General features: G+C 39.5%; 1 protein-coding gene across 1 annotated transcript in view; it reads left to right on the top strand.

Annotated features, from left to right (window-relative positions):
- Positions 1-19,443, top strand: part of CRIM1 (cysteine rich transmembrane BMP regulator 1) — a 180,443-nt gene that overhangs the window by 5,961 nt on the left and 155,039 nt on the right. The window contains exon 2 of the mRNA XM_035320216.1: positions 9,684-9,857. Within this exon, the coding sequence (XP_035176107.1) occupies positions 9,684-9,857 (174 nt within the window). The remainder of the gene's footprint in view (positions 1-9,683; positions 9,858-19,443) is intronic.

The following is a 19,443-nucleotide window of genomic DNA, read 5'->3' as shown; positions in this document are numbered from 1 at the left end:
AACTTTGTAGAGCTTAGGGATATGGTTTAGTGGGGACTGTTAGTGTTAGGTCAGAGGTTGGACTTGATGATCTTGAGGTCTCTTCCAACCTAGAAATTCTGTGATTCTGTAACTTGCTAGATAGTTTGGCTGGAGCTAGTAAAATGATTACTTGTAATTTCTGTACTCCTAGGCATGTTTGCTGTTTAAAGTACCCTGTAGCTGATGCAAGAACACTCAAATAATTTAACTTCTTGCATAGCATTTAGTCAACCAAAATGCCATTTGACTGACAGGCGTAGTTTGCAATAATTACTCCATTAATATGGTTCCAAAATGCCTGCCTCTTCCCATCCTTTCTTTGCCCGCCTTCCCCTCCCTCCCCCAGGTATTCTTAATCTCCATGAATAAAGTTCATAGCATCTTGCAGGAAGGACCACATGTTTCTCTGTTTTAATGGATTAAACGCTTTGTAGAAATGACCTATTAAATGTCTCGTGACTTGCAAACCGCTTTCATTTGTGAATCCATTTAATCCACGGAGAGCATAAACATGGTAATGGTGAGTTCACAGTTTTGCCCAAGATGTCATGTGACAGCAATTGTATAGTCTTGCTGAATTACATTTTAACTCTGTCTTTTGGTATATATGTATATAATCTGGAAAATGACTAATACTGACAGAGAAAGCTTATGTGTATGGAGAAACTTACCAATATAAACTAAGATGTGTAGATAACTTTGTATAAAGGCTATCTAGATTAAATTCCACATAAGCATATGGATGATTAAAAGATGGTCCCTGAGGGAATTATCTAAACAGACTAGTTTTGCCATGTTTGGAGGATGCAAGCCTTTAGTAATGCATTAAGATGAATGGAAGCAGTTCACGCCTTTACCAGAGGCAATATTCAGTCTCCAGCAGCTTTCATTGGTTATGCTGGGTACTTCTGAATCTGCAAATCATATTAACACCATGTCAGTCATGAGGGTGTAGATCTTATAGCCAGAAAACAAACAGGAAAGCATAGGGCTGGGGACAGGAAGAAAAGCACTGGCTCATGGGCATGCACCCATTCCCATGTTGTCACTAACTTCCAAAACTTTAAGCCTTGTATTGCTGTCTACCTTGGCACTGATGCAATTTTTAATATATTTTTTTTTTAATTACCAAGGGTAATGTTTCTGAATCTGAGAGTGCCTGATCTGTTGGAACACTTGTTCTAGCAACAAATTAAATTTAAAGGTTGTGCTACAGCATATGCTATCTTCTCTTCAGGCTTTTGTTTTAGTCTGCTTCTCCTTCCAGGAAGGATGGATGTATACATGTAGAGGTGTTTTTCCCTCTCTAATAAGCTGTTGGTAAAAAGCTGGGTATCACTGAATGGCTGAGGTTGGATGGGAGCTTGGGACCCTCTGCTCAAGCAGGGCCACCTGGAGCAGGTTGCCCAGGACCACATCCAGGTGGCTTTTGAAGATCCCCAGGAAGGGAGACTGCAGCCTCCTTGGGCAACCCATGCTAGTGCTCTGTCACCTGCACAGTAAAGAAGCATTTCCTGCTGTTTAGATGGCACCTCATGTGTTCCAGTTTGTGCCCGTTGCCTCTCATCCCTGGGCACTACTGAGAAGAGCTTGGCTACTTAAGGAAGCAGAGTAGTCTCGGTGCTGCATCACCAGTGCTGAGCTCAGCCTGCTGGCAGCTCTCCTCATGCAGCCCAGGATACCGTTGCCCTTCTTTGCCGCAAGGGCATGTTGCTGGCTCATGGTCAACCTGCTGTCCTAATAATTATCCTGATGGTGTTATATGTGCTAACGTAAAATGTGCTGCTTTGATAGTATGAAGAGCCAAGCTGATGTCTATTTCTAAATTGGTATTTAGAAAAAGAAAAAAGCCCTTTTGATGCTAACTCTAAATCCAGGATATTCAGAGTTCTTTTGTAGTCTTCTGTGACTAAGTAATTGGATGCAAGCTTCTCACTTTTGTAATTCCTGTGAAACATTATGTAATTCTGGTGTTCAGTGATGCTGTGTTAATAACTGGGGGCAAAAGTGACAAAAGGCTTGGAATATCAGCTCGCTTCTAACAGCATGAACTTTTCTGAGCACAGGCTGCTTAATTCATAGCACTGTTCCAGAATTTGTCTTAGGCAAAACTTTTTCTACAGTTGTCTGCTTTGCTTCTGAAGAGCAATGTCAGCAATCTGCCAGTTAGCTGCTTGTTTGTAATGAAGTCACAGCATATGGCTGCACATGCAGGCTTCTGAGGTGTATGGGCAAGGTGTGCAACTTGAAAAACATTGGAACTTCAACGTCCTTTGGAGAATGGACACAAAGGTTTGGCCCTTTCCTGTGGCTTTACCAATCTATTATTTTTTCAGTTCTTTTCTAGAGCTAAAGGACAAATCTGCTAGGACAGCTGAAACACTGCTGTCCATGCTCATTCTAATCAGAGGAGTACTGGCAGAGGCTCTGCCTGTCAGATTAAGCCCTGTTACAATGTGTAATGTTTTCAGTCAACTGTTTACAAACAAGTTGTAGTTCTGGCCATAAGGTTAAAATAAATAATTTGCAAGTCTCTTTTTCAGGTACATAAATGTCCAGGAGTCAAATCTCAGTTTTAATTCTTTATCATTTCAGGTCATCTTTTGGGCAGAAGCTGTTGGAAATATAATTCATTCTTTATTTTTGGGGGGAACACAAATAGTGAAGGTCTTTGGTTCTTTTTTTTTTTTCTTTGCTATTTAAAGCACAAGGTACCTGGAGGACTGACATAGTATAGGCACTACAGACAAGGGAGAACTTTATGACTTGGCCAACTATTTTATTCCTATGCTTTACTTAACACTTCCATTTATTTCTTTGCTTTCATCTTGGCTTCTGTGGAGTTTCTGATAACTGAGTGGAAAGCTGGTTTGCGTAAATACTTTCTGCATTCTTCAGGATGAAATAACTGCCTTGAGACACGTGGAGAGCTACTGCAGTGAAAATCTTTTTCACTGTACTGGGGATTTGATTGCTTGAGATACAAGTTCTAGTTCGAACAGGATAAAGCAGGCACTCACACTTGAGACAAGCCTTATGTGTATGGTGTTCCTGAATTATCTGAATGTTGTGGTATGGGTTCTTTCTCTAGCTTTGGCTAGAAGCTTTATCGGGATCCTACAAAGCCCTTTTGTGCTAACATGCATTCCACAGGAAGATTTGATCTTGAAAAGTGGGCCCTTCTAAACCTTCTAAAAGGTGGAAAAACTGCTTTATCATAAAAGTGTTAGCTGTGTGTCTTACCACAGAACATTGTCGGCTGTGGTCCCTGACTCATGATTTCATTGAAGGAATAAGTTGCGAGATGGGAGAGGACTGCCGCCAGTACATAAGCACAAATTCACTTCAAGGCTAGCATTTCCTTCTGCTGCTTTTCAAGGTCTGGGGCTGGGTTTCAAGCATTCTTTAGTGGTGATTAGTCATTTCTATTGTTCAGCTCCTCCAAAACATGAATTTCCTTTCTATCGTTCTTTTTTCCTGTTCAAAGTGAAGCCAAAGCCTACTGGCAAGAAGTATTTCCTTTTTTCATTTTATTTTAGAAAATCTGTAGAATGCTTTCAGAGCCTCATACCATCCTAATGAATACCACTGGTTGCAAATACTTCTATGTAACAGTGCACTGGGGTGATGGGGGCTCAGAACTTGGATCTGGTTTGACAGAGAAGCTTTTGGTAAATTCCCCCTCCTGACCCCTGTTCCCAGGTGACAGTGAATGTCTCAGGAAGGATCACTTCTGTGTCAGCGTGAAACCTGTTCTGTCCTCTTTCAAATACAGGACTTAAAAGGACACAAGAAGTCTATAAGATGTGACTCAGACTTTCATTTCCAGATTGGTGATGTATCTGATGGTCTGTCTTCTTTCAGTGTTTTAAGAACCTGCCTGTCGTGCCTTAAAATGGTAGAAATAGTTGAGTAACATGCTCTGGTTAAACGTAAAGAATGTGAATTCATTCAGTATATGTAGTGTCCTTTAGGATTATTGCAAATATAATGTTTTTATATTAGTCCTCAATAGTGCTGCTTTAGTGACCATTCTACTGAGTAGCTTGCTGTTCTGAGGTGGTGCATTATCTCTATAAGCTGTAAAGGAGAACAGTGGCTTTCCAAACAATAGCTGACTTTCAATAAATGTCCAGAAAGGAAGTGAAGGCAGAGAATGAAAGAAGATTTTGTGACAGCCAGAAGTAATTGAAATTTGAAGGGAGGGAAATCAAATATTAAGGGAATGGAGGAGTCTCTAAAAGGGTCTTTCCTTATACTTCTAATTGCAGCAGTTTTGCGATGGCCTTCCTCAGATGGGGACAAGTGAGCTACTGTGTACCTTAGAAATAAGGCTCCAAGTTAATAGTTGCATATTTCTGGAAACAGATGTGTTAGACTGAGCAGTATATTCTAGCTACTGACTCGCTTGAATTTTATGATCTAAGAGTTGGTTACTTTTTTTTCAAGTGTTTTTTTCACTCACTTCCTCCTGAATCTTCTAATTCTACCAATGCCAAGATGTGAGTTCTGTATCTGTATCACGCACCATGATTACACGCCACATTTGTCTGATTACAGCACCTAGTCCTAAGGTCTACAAGCTCCTCAAGAATGAGGGCAATCTTGGGGGTGGGGGGATTCACTTTGTGCTTGTGAATAAATCTGTATTCTGCAAACGGGTGCTATGTTGCAGTGCTGTGAGCCCCTGTATGTAGGGCTTGGCATGGAAGAAGTCATGGAATGCTGCTTGCTTACTCTTACTCAACTTGTTAATGCCTTAATCCTCCTCCCTACTTTAGAAGCACACTAAGGCAGGACTTGGGAGTTCAGCAACCCACAGCTGCGCTCAGATCATTTGCTTTGCGGGAAGCAAATATAAGAATGATGGAAGAAAATGAAAAAGGGTTGGAATTAGTGATTCCTCCACTCCTATGGCTTCCTTATATTTTGAGAGCACGCTTGGAAGAATTCAAGAAGTGTTATGTCCAAGACTTATTCTGGTCTGATTAAATGCAGAACTACAATGTATGAAAAGTGAGCTTGCCTGAATGAGTTGGAAAGCATAAGGAGCATGTAGATGTAGATGGAAATGACCTGAAAGAGTCACTTTCAAGCTGTGGTTATCAGACTGCTTCGGGCCTTCGAACTGCTTCTAGGCATGTGTGCAAAAGATGGATGAGTGGCTTTATAGCAGCAGTCCAGTGTAAACTTAAGATTGCTAAAAAGACTGGCTTTTTTTTTCCCCTACCTGACCATGCCAGCACAATGAGGTGGTGGAAATTACAGCAAAACTAAGATCAGGCTGGATGAAAAACAACTGTTTGTTTTTGACCTGCTTTTCAGCTGTATTGTTTCTAAAGACTCAAGAATGTTAAACACTCATTTTTTTTAATTATTATTTTTTATTGTTGTGTGTCTTAGAAGTCAGCTAGTAAATTGGATACTAGGGTTTGAGAAACTCTTATTCTTACATTTGGGTTTTCTCAATGCTGCTTGTGAATTAAACTAAATGGAGGAGTAAAGCATTCACAAAAGGTTGTATCTTAGTTTCTTCTTTCATATAATCCAGATTTATGAGAGGTATGCATGAAAAGGAATCTACAGAGGAGATTAAACAGAGAACTCAGGAAAATGTGTGCTGCAGTCTAGAATTGTTCATGAATTATCCCGGGATTTAAAATCATCAACGTGTACAGGTTTTGTTTCTTTGCAGGACATGATGACTTTGGAAATAGGGGCTAGGTTATGTGGACCATGGTGGCTAGACTTTGTTCAAGATGTATTTTCGTACCAGTTGAAATATTGCTGACCTGTGAAGGAAGAAGCATGCAGATATAGACCACCATATATCTGTATCAAACAGTATCAGATGCTTTCACATCAAGTAACTAAAGCTTTGAATCACTGGATTCATCCCTTCTAGCTCATGCAAGTGCTTTCATGTGGTTACACGTTTTCATTCCAAGGAGTTTTGTTCTGCCTCTATTAGTGTGACTTGAGGGTTTACTCTTAACTGGTAAACAAGGAATCATGTAACGGGACCTCTAATTCTGTTCTTAAAAATCAACTAGAAAAAGGAGTCTTTAAGCCCATGTGAAAGATCACGCTAGATTTACTAAACTAAAACTAGCTTTCTTTTCCTTATGTGTTTGCTGCTTCATTGATGGTTCAGTGCTTCTAAAATGTGTGAAAAGCACTCTGGTAAAAGATGTTTTGGGCTAGAGCTGGTTTTGCATTAATCCTATTTGAATGCAACTTTTTAGTATTCACTTGCAGTACCAAAAAATACCTTGGTTCAAGATTCAGTATGTCAGACAAGTTGTCTGCAAGTATTCCTGGCGGATTTCTCTTCTCTTCCATCATCTTAATTACTACTGAGATCACTTTTGTGGGGTGTGATATTGAAGACTTAGGTACAACCCTAGTACTGGACCAAGCACTTTCTGTGTCTGTTTCCAGTCCCATCTGAAAATCCATGGGAGGTGGCAGATGAGATGTCAAACATCTGCAATGGACAGCAGGTAATACTGTGGATAGTGCTGGGCTGTGTGGTATGTCTGCATCAAGGTATTCATCCATGAGTAAGGCAGGGCTCTGTCTTCCACTCTATGTGGGTCCCACCTCAACCTCACATTGGACAAGCAGCTCTTATGTGAGAGAAACCCAGCTGCTTGCAGCTTCTGCTGACCTCTGTCAACCTCAAAAGTCCAGTGCCAAAATGCTGTAGGGCAAAAAGTCACAAATGCTGTCAATTGGAGCACTGGAGAAGAAAAAAGCACGCTGTCATCATGGTCTGTGTGCCCCATCCATCTTCACTGAGCTCATTTCCAGAGCCTGGTGGGAGAGGGCAGCTCCAGGAGCTGAGGGCTATGGCCCAGCCCCACAGGTGAGGATGGCTGTGCTTTTGTTTGGGACTGGGCTCCTGATCTGCAGATGGGGCAGGGGATGAGCTCCTGTGCATCAGAAACAAGGAGTAATTGAGCAAACAAATGGAGCCGGTCTGTTTCTTAAGACTGCTAAGGATCAAGCCGTGGTTCCTGTGGCTACAGAACTTGGCACTCTGATTCTTAGAGCACAGCTATTGCCACTTTTGTTCTTGCTGTTACGTGGGTTACCGCCATGATTTGTAACATACAGAGTGTCCAGGCTGTATTCCGGCTTCTCAAAAACAGGATGTATTATTGTTCTCAAAATTCTCAGGGATTTTTTTCCCTGTGCATGCTTGGCCTTGTAACCATGAAAATATCTCCAAAATCACCGAAGCTGCATCTTTCCTTGAAAGAATGTTAATAGTTTCTCTTCAGGAACTTCTCCACTTCCTTTGACTCTTATTGATACAGTTGCTCTATGGGATGATGGGTCAACTTAATAAATAAATTACTTCCTGGGGTTAATGACTATTCTTCCTCTGCTATTTTTATGGAGTAAAACAGCCATGAGGTTCCCATAGAGGCCCCTTCTTCATATCTAAAATTGACTTTGTTTAGTCATTGTTCTTGTCAGCAAGGTGCTCTGCTGACAGAAAGCAAGCAGCTGGTTGCAGAGGGAGAAACATCTCTTTGAGAGATGGCCTCTCTAGGTCACAAACTGTGCTCACCTTAATTGGTAAACTCTTTCCAGGTGCTGTTTTTATTTTCCCCCAAACAGGAAAAACTGCAGATTAACTGATATATTTCCTGTTTCCATGAGTGGAAAATATTTACACGTCAGTGTGCACATTTTATTTGCTATCAGTTTTTAGGCTTCTTTTCAGTGTCAGACAGCTGACAAAGCAGTTTGTGTTTGGCTGTGACCTCCCGTGCTGGAGATCAGCTTCTGATGCTCTCTCCAAGGTGAGACTTGTTGGGTGTCTCAGACTAAAAGCTGCTTCATGAGTCTGTTAACCTCATAACGCTTCTTTCTTCATTTCTTCATGTCAGTAGGAATGACTGGGGAGGGGACATGAGTCAACCAAGGGCCCGTGTTCCTTTTGAACAATGCCTAAATGCAGATGTGACAAGAATTAATGCTTCCCTCCCTGTTAGTGCTGGCTGGCTGCATGTGCCTGGGGTTCATCCAGCACCTGGTCCAGAGGCAGCTGCTGCGCCCTGGGGTCAACCAAATGACCAGTCTGGTCAGTGTGCCTGTGGGCTTGGTGACTTGAGTGCATTTGGGTCTCTGCTTTCCATGCACAGCAGTGGTTGAGATCTGATGTGTTCTGCACAGAAACGTGGCAGCCCATCTGTCTGTCAGTGCACTTGATACCATGCAGCTTGCTCACTTAGATGATGGGATGTTTGCCCTTCCTTTCCTAAAATGGCGGGGGGCTCTGCAAGGATTGCCAGTAATTGTAGGGTTTTGTTCCTGTATTTACTTCTCCAAAGTAACTCCATTTCAGCATTAGAAACCGTGCATCTTACAAGCAGGGAATGTTTGTAGACTGCCTACTTCATTAATTATCCTTTTTCTTTTTTTAAAACAAACCTGAGCAACAGCAACAAAACTCTGTAGCTGGAAGGTATTATAACTTTTTGAAAGTTTTTTTTTTTTTTTTTTTTTAGCAGAATGCATATTGAAAACTTGCATGTTGAGGGTATATAAAACTGGGGTGAACTACTGGATGCTTTCATAAGGTGAAAGCTGCTATGGAATATAGATTGATGTAAAGATGGAAAGTAGTTTTGTTCCTTTTGTCATTAGTAAAAGTTGCAGAGCATCTCTGTGACTGTTTTGTAGCACTTGATTTGGTGGACTGGCCAGGTTGGAAAATGATCTGGCACTCCACAGCAAAAAATACGTAATGTCTGGTTTATTTTATTCAATACTGCATAAAAGAGTGTGTCTTGCTTAAATTCTGGAGTCTGTGGGACGCTGCTGTCTGTGCAATTGATATAAGGAACCTGAGACTGTGTGGAACTTGTATTCGTGGTGGAACTCTAGATAGACTGGACTTCTCTCTTCTGGAGGGGGGAAAAATCTTGTTGCATGTGTCCTTCAAATGAGAGAAGTAATGGAACACTGCACAGTGGGAACATGGGAATTGCACGCATTTACTGCACTAAATAGAAAGGAGCAGAATTATTTGAACAGACTCATGCTAGCCCAGCTACCCCCCTGCAACTTGACAGCAAGGAGCATGATGTATTTGAGCAGATCTCCTAGAATGATAATGCTCTTCCAGGAGTGCTGGAAAACTCACTTCTGGTCATGTTACAGTATCAAAGGCCTGGCATCTTGCAACACTTGTATAGTAAAAAGTTATCTCTGGAGTGAGTTCTGTGATGCATTTTTAAACTGTGTTTAATTATGCCCTCTTTCTGACTCAGTTTTGACTTCTGTAACAGCTGCAGGTTCTCTCCAATTTTCTCACTTCCATGATAAATATAACTTTGAGTATCTGCAGAAGTTATTTTGGTTAGAATAGCACTCATTTGTACTACAGCTATGCTTTTCCCCAAGACATGATAGTTTTTCATACAGATGGAAGTAAACAATGCCAGTAACTATAGCAAAATGGGCAATAAAACAGCTGCAAAGCAAGATATTTGGCAAATCCCATAGTTTAGATTAATCTCTTATTTTTGAAACTATCTTGTTTAGCTCAATGTTGAATTTCAAGTAATTGCATCCAACCCCAAAGCAGTTGAATTTATATACTGTAACTGAAATCAATAGTGAATTTATTTGCTTGTTTATTTTAGATGAAAACTGGGACGATGATCAGCTCCTTGGATTTGAACCATGCAATGAAAACCTTATAACAGGTTGTAACATAATCAATGGGAAATGTGAATGTGACACCATTCGGACCTGTAATAATCCGTTTGAATTTCCAAGCCGGGATACTTGCCTGTCAGCCTTAAAAAGGATTGAAGGTAAGCACTTGTCTTCAGTACTTCTGAGTTGTTAATTTTTCTGTGCCTTTGATTAAAGGCTAGAATCAAGTTAATATTTTTTAGAATGACTTGGGTAGTTTCAGATACCTGTGGCCTTCTACTTTTCAGAAAGCAATTATATGCTTTAAAGAAAGAGAGAACTTCAGTTTCAAGACTGAAACCATTCTGTATGAGTATGCAGTTTGTGGTAGCTATCTTTGTGGACCTTGAGCTGTAAGGCAGTGTGGGAAAACTCTTTGGAAGTATTGATATAACTAATTGAATCATGAAAAAGCTCAAGGGATTTTTAATAGCAAAGGCGTAGAAAGAGGAGTAGAAGTTGTTCATTATACTTGTATCTTTTCTTATGTGAAGACATGAATTGCTATGTTATTTAAGTTTACCTAGTATTGTATTACTTTATTGCTAGTACTTCTCAGTTTCCTTGTTCTTTGGTTTGTATTAGGTCATGTATATCTATGATTCTGTACACGTACATGTTGCCCGATTTGTTCCTTATGGCTGAATTGAAAATGAGGTGTCTCAAACATGTCCAGTTGTAATGACATACACATGACGTATTTTTAGGATTTTGATCAGCTGTCAAAGGTCTTATCTCATGTCCTTTTTTGATGCTGTAATTAGTGCTTATTTCCCAACGTATCTGCAAACATGCAAAAGCTGATTAGTAGTTTGAACCCACTTAATTAGTCTACTCTAAATCAATGTTTAAAGTAACTATTTCTAAGGATCCTAACCATATTTAAAGTTCCTATCTTCTCTGAGTTAAGGGAGTGTGATCTGATGTCATTTATCAAGGTTCCTTTTTTTTTGATAAGAAAAAAAGATTTTCTTGTAAGAAAATGTAGCTGGCAGAAGCATGGTCATTATCATTAATCATGATGTTGATCCTTAAAGGGGTCCAAATGCTTTTTGTGTGGTTTTTGTTTGGAGTGACTTTTTGTTTGAATAGGAACAGGAGAGGCACAAATAACGTTGGCCTTCTGTTGTTGCTAAAGTAGAGGGCAGTAGCATATATGGGTTCTTAAGTAACCCTACTAACCAGTTCCCTTCTTACTTGTGAGTGTGATTAATTCTGTATCAGTTCAGCTGAATATGGTTGTGACGATTCATTGTGTGTTTCTATTTCCAAGAGTCTGCTGCAGGTGTCTTTGGTCTCTTTCTCTGCAGATACTGAAGAAATTGATTTAGTTTGTAGAATGGCATAAATAGAGCAGGTTGATTTTTTTTTTTTTTTTTTGAGGGGCTTGCCCTTGTTTTTGGCTGATTTCCCATTTCAAAAACAAAACTTTTAAGCTTAGTAATGAGGTAACTGTATCATACATAAATTAAGTCTGAAAACAGCAACAGTACAGTTTTCATTCAATGGTGTAATATTTGTCAATTTCTTTCAAAAAAAAAAAAATCCCCTAAGCTTCAGTCTGTAGGGCGCTAGTAGAAGAGTTCAGGAACTAGTGATTCTCTTAATTTGTCACAGGTATGAAGGATAGGTGAAGCAACTGGTAAGACATCAACAGTTTGCAGCTATGCTGTAGTACCTCTATACACCAGAAATCTGGCAGTTATAACTCTAGTACTGTAACAGTACAGATTTTTATTCATAAAAGTGTGAATTTGCCTACTATGTGCAAATGTTTTATCCTTTTTCTCCAAATATGCCCACAAAGATGCTAACTGGGGATCATGAGAGCAGGATTCTTATGCTAGGATTAGGAAGTGAATGCTAGTTGCTTATGGAGGGTGTTTCGTCCAGTGTGTTTTCTTGTTTTGGTGATTAAAATGTGTGCATTGTCTTGCACCTAAGCTAATGGAAAGGAGGAATAACTTTTTTCCCCTTGTATGTGCCACAGATATTTTTGGCAAGCAGAATACTGAGGTAGTATCTGCTGTTTGAACTCTGAAAGCCTGAAACATTCATAGTCTAGCAGTTGAATTTGGCTATTTGGAAACTCAACTTGAAACATGGCTTAGGTAGTCTATAAACCAGAGAGAGCTCTGACCATTTAAAAATTGAGCAATCTTATCTAAGTTCCTTCAAGGCAAACTGAGCTTTAAACTGTAGGGCCATGTAAAAAAGGATTCATAAAATTTCTGAAGTATGTCTAAGATTTTATTGGAATCCAATATTCTGATGTATACTTCACTCCTTTGCCTTGTCTGCTAAAGATAATAGCAGGAGGATATGAAACCGGTCACTTAAGTGTTGAAATACCATGATTAATAGTCTGCTGCCACAAAATGATACTAAGTATTTGAAGTCTAACTTCCCTCTCTTCACCACACTTCGTTTGGATAATTAAAGATATGGTGTGATTAAAAAGATAAAAGATGAGCACCTGAACGATGGATACACCATACAGTTTCTGGGGGTGGAAAAAAACCTCACAGAAGAAAAGTGCCATCCAAGCAGTTACTTCTATGTGCTTCTACATACTTATTAAGCAGCAAAGAATGGTTTGTGTTGTTCAGTTATGTGTCCTTTTGCAAGATTTTTGGTATGTGAATGCTACACCAGCTTATAACAAATGTTGATAAACATCCGTAACATTTTTGAAGCAAGGGTAGTTGCTTAACCCCATCCCGCTGAGTGGAGAACTGGTACAGTAATTTTTCCTAATTTGTGAAGATGATTGGGGTGGGGAAGAAAGGAAGAAGGTCTTATCAAGTGAACTATTTTTTTTGGTAGTACTGCTCTTCAAAACAGCTGAAATACATCCTAGAATTTTACAGAATATTCAACAAATTGGATCCAAGGAAACTAGTAATATATAATGACATCTAGATAAATTTTGCTTCAAGTAACTTCATTAACTCTGTCATAGTCATGCAACTTTAATCTTGGGCTGTATGAATTCGTTTAATGGAGGACCCTTGTTTCATCTTTCTGCACAGTTGAGGTAAGGGCATCACAGAGGCTAGTGCTCATTCAATGTGACTTGTTTGTTCCAAGTAAAACTTAGAAATTTAATTCTTTGGCTTTCTTTTTTCTTTTTTTTATTTTGAGGGGTGGGGGGGGAGGAATGTATTTTGTTTTCCTTTTGCTTTTTTGAAAGGAAAAAAGGGTGTAGTTATGCTGTTCCAATGGCACTAAGTGTCTGTAGGTTCATCCACAGGAGATGCTGGTGCTCGTGTGCAGTTAGGTGCAGTTGCCAGTTCTATCAACCTTGTCCAGCTAACTGAAAGCTAATGTTGCCTGCATGTGTGGAATCTGACCATAAATACTTTTCTGGCAACTAACAAGCAGTGAGCTAAAATCAGGAGTTCTATTTCCAGATATGAGAGGGTATGTGCTAAAGGGTCGGCTCTCCCTCATGTACTTTGGTTTCTTGTGTCTTTTGTACTTGCACTCTCCTTTTCACATGCCTCCTATAGTTGTCTTTTTCTTTTAATCCAGTTTGTCTCTTACTTAAGCTTTTCAGCCTGTGTGTGGTCTTCCCTTCTGGGCTTGCTGTCAGTTGTAGCTTGCTTACTCAGCTAACACAAAGTTTTCTCATTTGCTTTACATAGGATTTTTTTTTTTTTCCCCTATCGGCTCATGTTTGCCTGCCTTCCTGGGCTCCTCATTACTTTATGCCTTCATCTTGCCCTGCCTTTTTTTCTTGCTCTCTCTGCCTACCTATTTCATACTCTTTGCACCTTCAGTTCACTTGAAGTTGTCTCATGTGCCTGGTGTGGTTTGTGAATCTGTCCTTCCTTCTGCAAATCAGGCTGCATGGGCTCTAACCTCATGTTTCTTAAATGTCATCGTCAAGATCAGAAAACCATGATCTTTATTCTGTCTCCCAAAGACTTGCTCTGTCCTGAACTGGAGGAACCTTTAAATAGGGAGAGTCTGTTTTAATCTCTAGTATATGTATGTAATTTCTGTAAGGGTCCTGATGTTTGTTTGCAAGGAAGTCCTGAGAGGATAATGTAGGTTCTCAATAATGCAGGTACTGAAGAAAGTTTTCTATCCCCACTCCATGTCCTTGTTTTTCCAGGAAAGGTAGGATTGAATACATGTGAAATGACTGGTTTTGTCATTGAACTTAGTGACTAACTTCTAATTGATCTCTTAGTGTAGATATACTGCAACTGTTCAAAGGCTTGCTACTCGAATAGAGAGTATCATATAGCAGAAATTCCACTTATGCCATAGATGTCTCCCAACCCCATTACCAGGGTGCCTTCTTGACACGGACCTCTCATATGAAAGGTTTGATAGAGGTCATGAATCATCCTATTATGAGGAAACGCACACACTTTGTGTTAGAAAGAAATTTCTGGAAAAGCTATCACAATTAAATAATAGATTCATGTTTGTTGTGGCTTGTTTAAAATGCTTTTGTGGTTGCTTATTGTCTTGATGAGTGCCTGGTGTGATATGGTTAAGGAAATCCTGTGTTCTTGAGCTTAGAAGGCTTGTTTTTATTCAAGAGACTGAGAATGACAGCAGCTTAGTTGAACTTAGACCCCTGGAGTGGACTGTGGAAAACATGACCAGTGGACAAAAGGTACAGAGATGCCATCTGTCTGAGGCACAGGCAGAAGTCTAATAAGCTGCATCGACTTGTTTGTGCAGCCACAATCTGCTAAGAGTTAACTGTAGGTAGTGCAGAAGGGGCAGTTCATTGGGTTTTTCTGTGAGATGCAGAGGACTGGGAGTAGGAATTGGGAGAGAGAAAGGTAACTTTATTCCTCAATATGCATTTGTAGGGTGTTGGTACGTATTGTAGCATTGAAAGCTGGTTGTGTAGTGCCAGACCAGTTGTCCTGAAATCTTGCCTAGACCATATGAAGAGCCATTAACAAGTCAAGATCTGAAGTGATTTAGTCTCAGCAGTCTCAGACTGTGTGGGATCTGTGTTCCTGTGCACTGCTCATGGAAAGGGAACATGCCATGCCCTTTTACCACTCAGAGGAAGTGCAGATTCTTTGGGAGTGATGATTTGCTCTCTACAGAATGTTTGCTACTCAAGCAGCTATTTTCTCTTCCTCTGGGAAGTGTGTGTCTAGGGAAGTCACAGGTCAAAGGCATCTAGTCTTGCAATAGTTGGGTGGTTCTTTAGGTTTGGATCTCTTCAACTGGATTGACTGAAAATGTCAGTCTGCCCATTGCTTCAAAGAGGAGAAATTTCCTAGTACTATCCCTTTTCTTCAAAACTGTTTGACAGTGGTGTGTGTTTGTGTCACACCAGTACCTGGTATTATCCAAAGATAGAGGTGTTCCTGAGTACTACAGAGAGCATAACTGCCACCTGTGATAGCAAAAGAGTTTTTTTTTTGTCTCTTTTTAAAGTTACGTCAATTTAAGGTTCCCCTCTAAGAGGGAAGAGAAATCAGCCTTTATCATTTTGTACTCTAGCACTTTTTTTTTTTTACATGAAGAAATTAAACCCAGTCTTTATTCAGAATATGCAGAGTATAAAACCTGTGTTTTTTGATGGAAGGTGTTATTAACCCTTTCTGTAAAAGAATACCCTTCATTTGCACCTCTGCATGTAAAATCTCCTGCTGATACTGGTATTGAAAGTCTTACTTTAAAACAGTTGCTTCTCAGCTACTTGGCTTGCACCTTCCCAAGCCATTCACTGCTGTCCTTCATAGGTGAAAGGAAAAGGCTTTAAAGTTGCTGGTGTCTTTTAAGCTGTTTTATTGCAACATACTCCTAGCATTCCATTATTTTTTTACATGTAACTGAATAACTTTATACTGGCAAATGTTGCAGTACCTGTCAGACCAGTCCTGGAATAACAAATATGAGAAGGTAATTTCATTCTAAATGCTTGTTTGCTTGTTAAGTCTGATTTTGTGTTAAACTTCACTTGTGTGGTCTTAATGTCTGATGCTGTGCTGAAAACTAGAACAGTAAATCCAGCTTTATGCTGAATTATCAGGCAAGGAGGGGAGCAAAATACTTTCAAATGTGCTTAATCTGATGCACTTTCCACTCCCCTCGCATAACAATTAACGTATGTTTTTGCTCAAATAACTGAACTTTGAAGATTGGCATGTATTTGCAATAAGGAATGTGACTGTGGCAGAGGGCCAGATTTTACCCTTGAATGTGCTTGAGAGCCAAGCAAATGCATCTGAAGGCAAGATTTCTCATCAAGTATGGAGGAATATAGCACCATACTTTTTTTTTTTTTCTGAATGCATAGATACAGAAGGGAAAAAAAAAATGATGTGGAAATAATACAGATTGGGAATGCTGATTTAAAAAATTGTGAATATATTAAAAAAAAAAAAAACCTCCCTCTCCTTCTTCACACACAAAAACAAAAGGGGGGGAACTAAACTGAAGGGTCTCATGAAAGCAGGACATCTGGCAGTGCAGCTGACTTAACAGCATAACTGAATGGTTTAAATTTGCAGGACTTCTCACTTTTCTCAACTCTAACTCCTTATAACTGCTCCCTGATCAAGAAATTATGATCTTTTCCTAATATATTGACTTTTTTTGAGCTTGGCCTATTTTTAATGAGTTGTCACACATCTGTTTCATGAAATTTCAAGCTAACATTAATAAAACCTTACAAAAGATTCAGAAACGTATCAAAAGCAGAAACTGACTTTCATATTTCTGTATTGGTGTCTGGATACTTATAACCTAATTAAGCCTAATTAAGCTGTTCATATTAATTGGGAAAAACAGTATTGCAGAGACTTTTAGGAGAGAAGATTGAAAAAAAATTGGGCTGCTGGTTTAAAAAAAAGAGGGGAAAAAAGGGGAGTGCTAGCATTATGGAAATGTCTTATTGTAATTGATGCTGTGACTTTAAATTTCACTTTTTTTCTCTTCTATATTATGTAAATGTGTGTTTCTACTGTGTAGGAACTGAGCTTATTTTCCTTGTGCTACCCTTGGTTACTGTGTAGATGCCCTTCTTGCCTTTCCTTCTTGCACATCCAAATCCCTTGAGTATATAACACTTATGGAAAAGGGTACTGGATCATCAGTTTGTGACATTTAAGTTTCCTTCAGACTTACACTCTGTTCACGGTAATCATGGAAGCTGCAACATTAACTGTAGGCCCTGACTTAGGTCCATGTGACTTAGGTCCGATAACAGCATCCTACAAAGCTAGCAATTAGATGTTGATGGTCAAAGCACTGTTCCTGGAGACAAAGAAGTATTTGTCTTAACTTTTTCTATTTCAGATGCTTACCTGCTTTCATCTGAAACTGAATACAAAGTAATAAATTGTACCTGGACCCTCTCTAAGAAAAAGAACAGGACAGGTGTCTTATAGCTGGTAGGATCTTCCTTTCAGTGCCTTCCAAATGTTTTTTCCCATGTTGGCACATAGGCTGTGCTGAATGACATCCATCTTTACTGCAGTGCAAGTTACAGGTTTTAATGAAACCTTAACTTCTGTTAAAGCTGGGGAAGAGTGAAAATGGAGCAGGTGACTTGTAGCAGAACTCTTCCAGGTGCAGTGTTGATTCTAAGGATCAAAAGTTATCTACAAGTGACAGAATAGAGCTGAGCAAAGATCTGGAATTAAATGGTGTGTAAACATTAGGCTAATGTTGCATGCCAGCAGGAAGCTGTATTCCTGTGGTGCGTGTGCTGGGTCACAGGTCTTGTTCTGACAGGGCAAGGCTTGTTCGGTTATGTGCAGCGTTGATGCCAATAGAGATGAGTGAGTGTTGGATGAACGTACCCAGTGATTGCGCTGTCAGTGACTGGTCATTAAGACAATTTTAATACAATAGTTATGTCACTATAAATAGAAGGAAACACTTTGGAGGGAAATAACGTCTTTTTTGTTTGATCACTTCAGTAGACTTCATAGTTGTCCCTTTCCTTTTTTTCTTTCTTAATTTTCTTAAAGATCTATATATGAACCCTTGTAACTTCTGAACAGTTGCATATTGAAGTGACAAACTATTTCAGTTCTCCATCTCCAGCCTTGAGTTATTTTGTGAAGATTCTATTTTTTAAAGAAGAAGGGAGGGGGAAAAATACAACCTACCCCCCAACACACACACACTGCAATTTTGACAGCATTAAACAAACTATGTGCAATAGAGTGAAGTATTACCAGCAAAACTGCTTGTCTGTGACAAGGTGTAGGGATACAAACTAGAGTCTAAGCAAGATCCTGAGAACCAGTTCATTTCTTGAAAAACTTTGAGAAAGTTGAATGATCCTTTCCAGAGGATGGAAGGGAGGGGAAAGGAGCAAAGCAAGAGCAGTGTTTCTAGAAAACTTCCATTGGCTCTACCTCTAAACATCCTGCAGATAGGATGCTTAATAAGCTTGCTTTGCCCCAGCAGCTGTTAAGTGGAGCAATGATACTTGTGTAGTTGTCCCAGCTGCACTCTTTTCAAGATGCTTGAGAATTTAAGTCAGTGAATGCTTTTCCACTTAAACATTGCAAAAATATGTGAGCTTGTATTTTATCTGTATTCACTGCTAGAAGATGAAACACTTCTTCTCCCTCCCCCATACAAAAGCACTTGCGAATTAATGAAGTAATAGATGTCCCTACCAAATAATTTACAAATGTGAACATCTTGCTCTGAAAGGAAGCAAAAGGATTAATATTTGCAATAGAATTGTAATAGTCTAATAAGAAAAACAAAACTATTCCCTTAACAAAAATGTTGTTTTTCTAAAAGTTGTAATAATATTTAAAGTGTTCTGTGCATTAACTTATTTAACATGGGACTTGGTTTGCTTTCCTCACTGTTATTTTTCTGTGTTGGCAAATGCCGGAGAAATTCTTATTGCTTATCACACGTTTGGGATCTAGCTGGCCTCCTCCTTAGCAATCTTCAAGCTAAGGTTCCTCCCAGCGCTGCCATCAGCAGCAGTGCTGATCTGCAGGGGAAGATGCTTTAGCTTCAAGATTCAGCAGATGTGCTTTGTACTCATACCACTTGCTCAGTCGGTTAGTCAATTTTCTCTATACGTCATGACTTGCTTCAAACTGAAGACTTACCTCTTCCTTCATCATGTTGAAAAGGCTGTTTCTTTCTATGTCAATTGAATACCTCATCAGGTCTGTATGTGAGCACATTTCTAGAAAACTGCCCTGATGTTATGTTCCTGGGTGTAATTATTTTTCTGATGGAGGTATGTATACCCTCAGAGAAGAGCTCTGATATTATAACAATTAAAATTCATATCAGAATCCCTGCAGATGTGTGGCTAGCTATTCATCTGCTCATTGGGATGGGCGGAATGATTTATTTTTTCCCCATTGCTAACCTTTCTTCTCTGGTTTATTAGTTGATCCTATGTGACAAATCCATAATCTGTCCTCTCCTTTCATAAAAGGATGGGGATGGGGAGGCGTGTCAAAACTTTTTTTGTAGCTACAACTGCCTCAATCTAACTGCCTGAAATCTGTCACTGACAGACTGATTTAATGATGTAGGCTTTAAGTGTTGTTTTTTTTTCTCTGAGCTTACTGCTCATGTTTGCTTGTTACTGTGCCCTTGTAGGTTCATGTAAGCAAGAGCTGCTTGATTGCATTCCTCCCCCCCCAGCAAAAAAACAAAAACAAAACAAAAAAAAAACTTCCATGCAATCTTTTTTAATAAGTTCTTGTCACAAATTTTTCACTTACC

The sequence above is a fragment of the Oxyura jamaicensis genome, chromosome 3 (assembly GCF_011077185.1).
Source record: "Oxyura jamaicensis isolate SHBP4307 breed ruddy duck chromosome 3, BPBGC_Ojam_1.0, whole genome shotgun sequence".
Taxonomy (NCBI): domain Eukaryota; kingdom Metazoa; phylum Chordata; class Aves; order Anseriformes; family Anatidae; genus Oxyura; species Oxyura jamaicensis.
The sequence above is the reverse complement of the archived record's forward strand: the minus strand, read 5'-3'. Positions and strand labels throughout refer to the sequence as shown.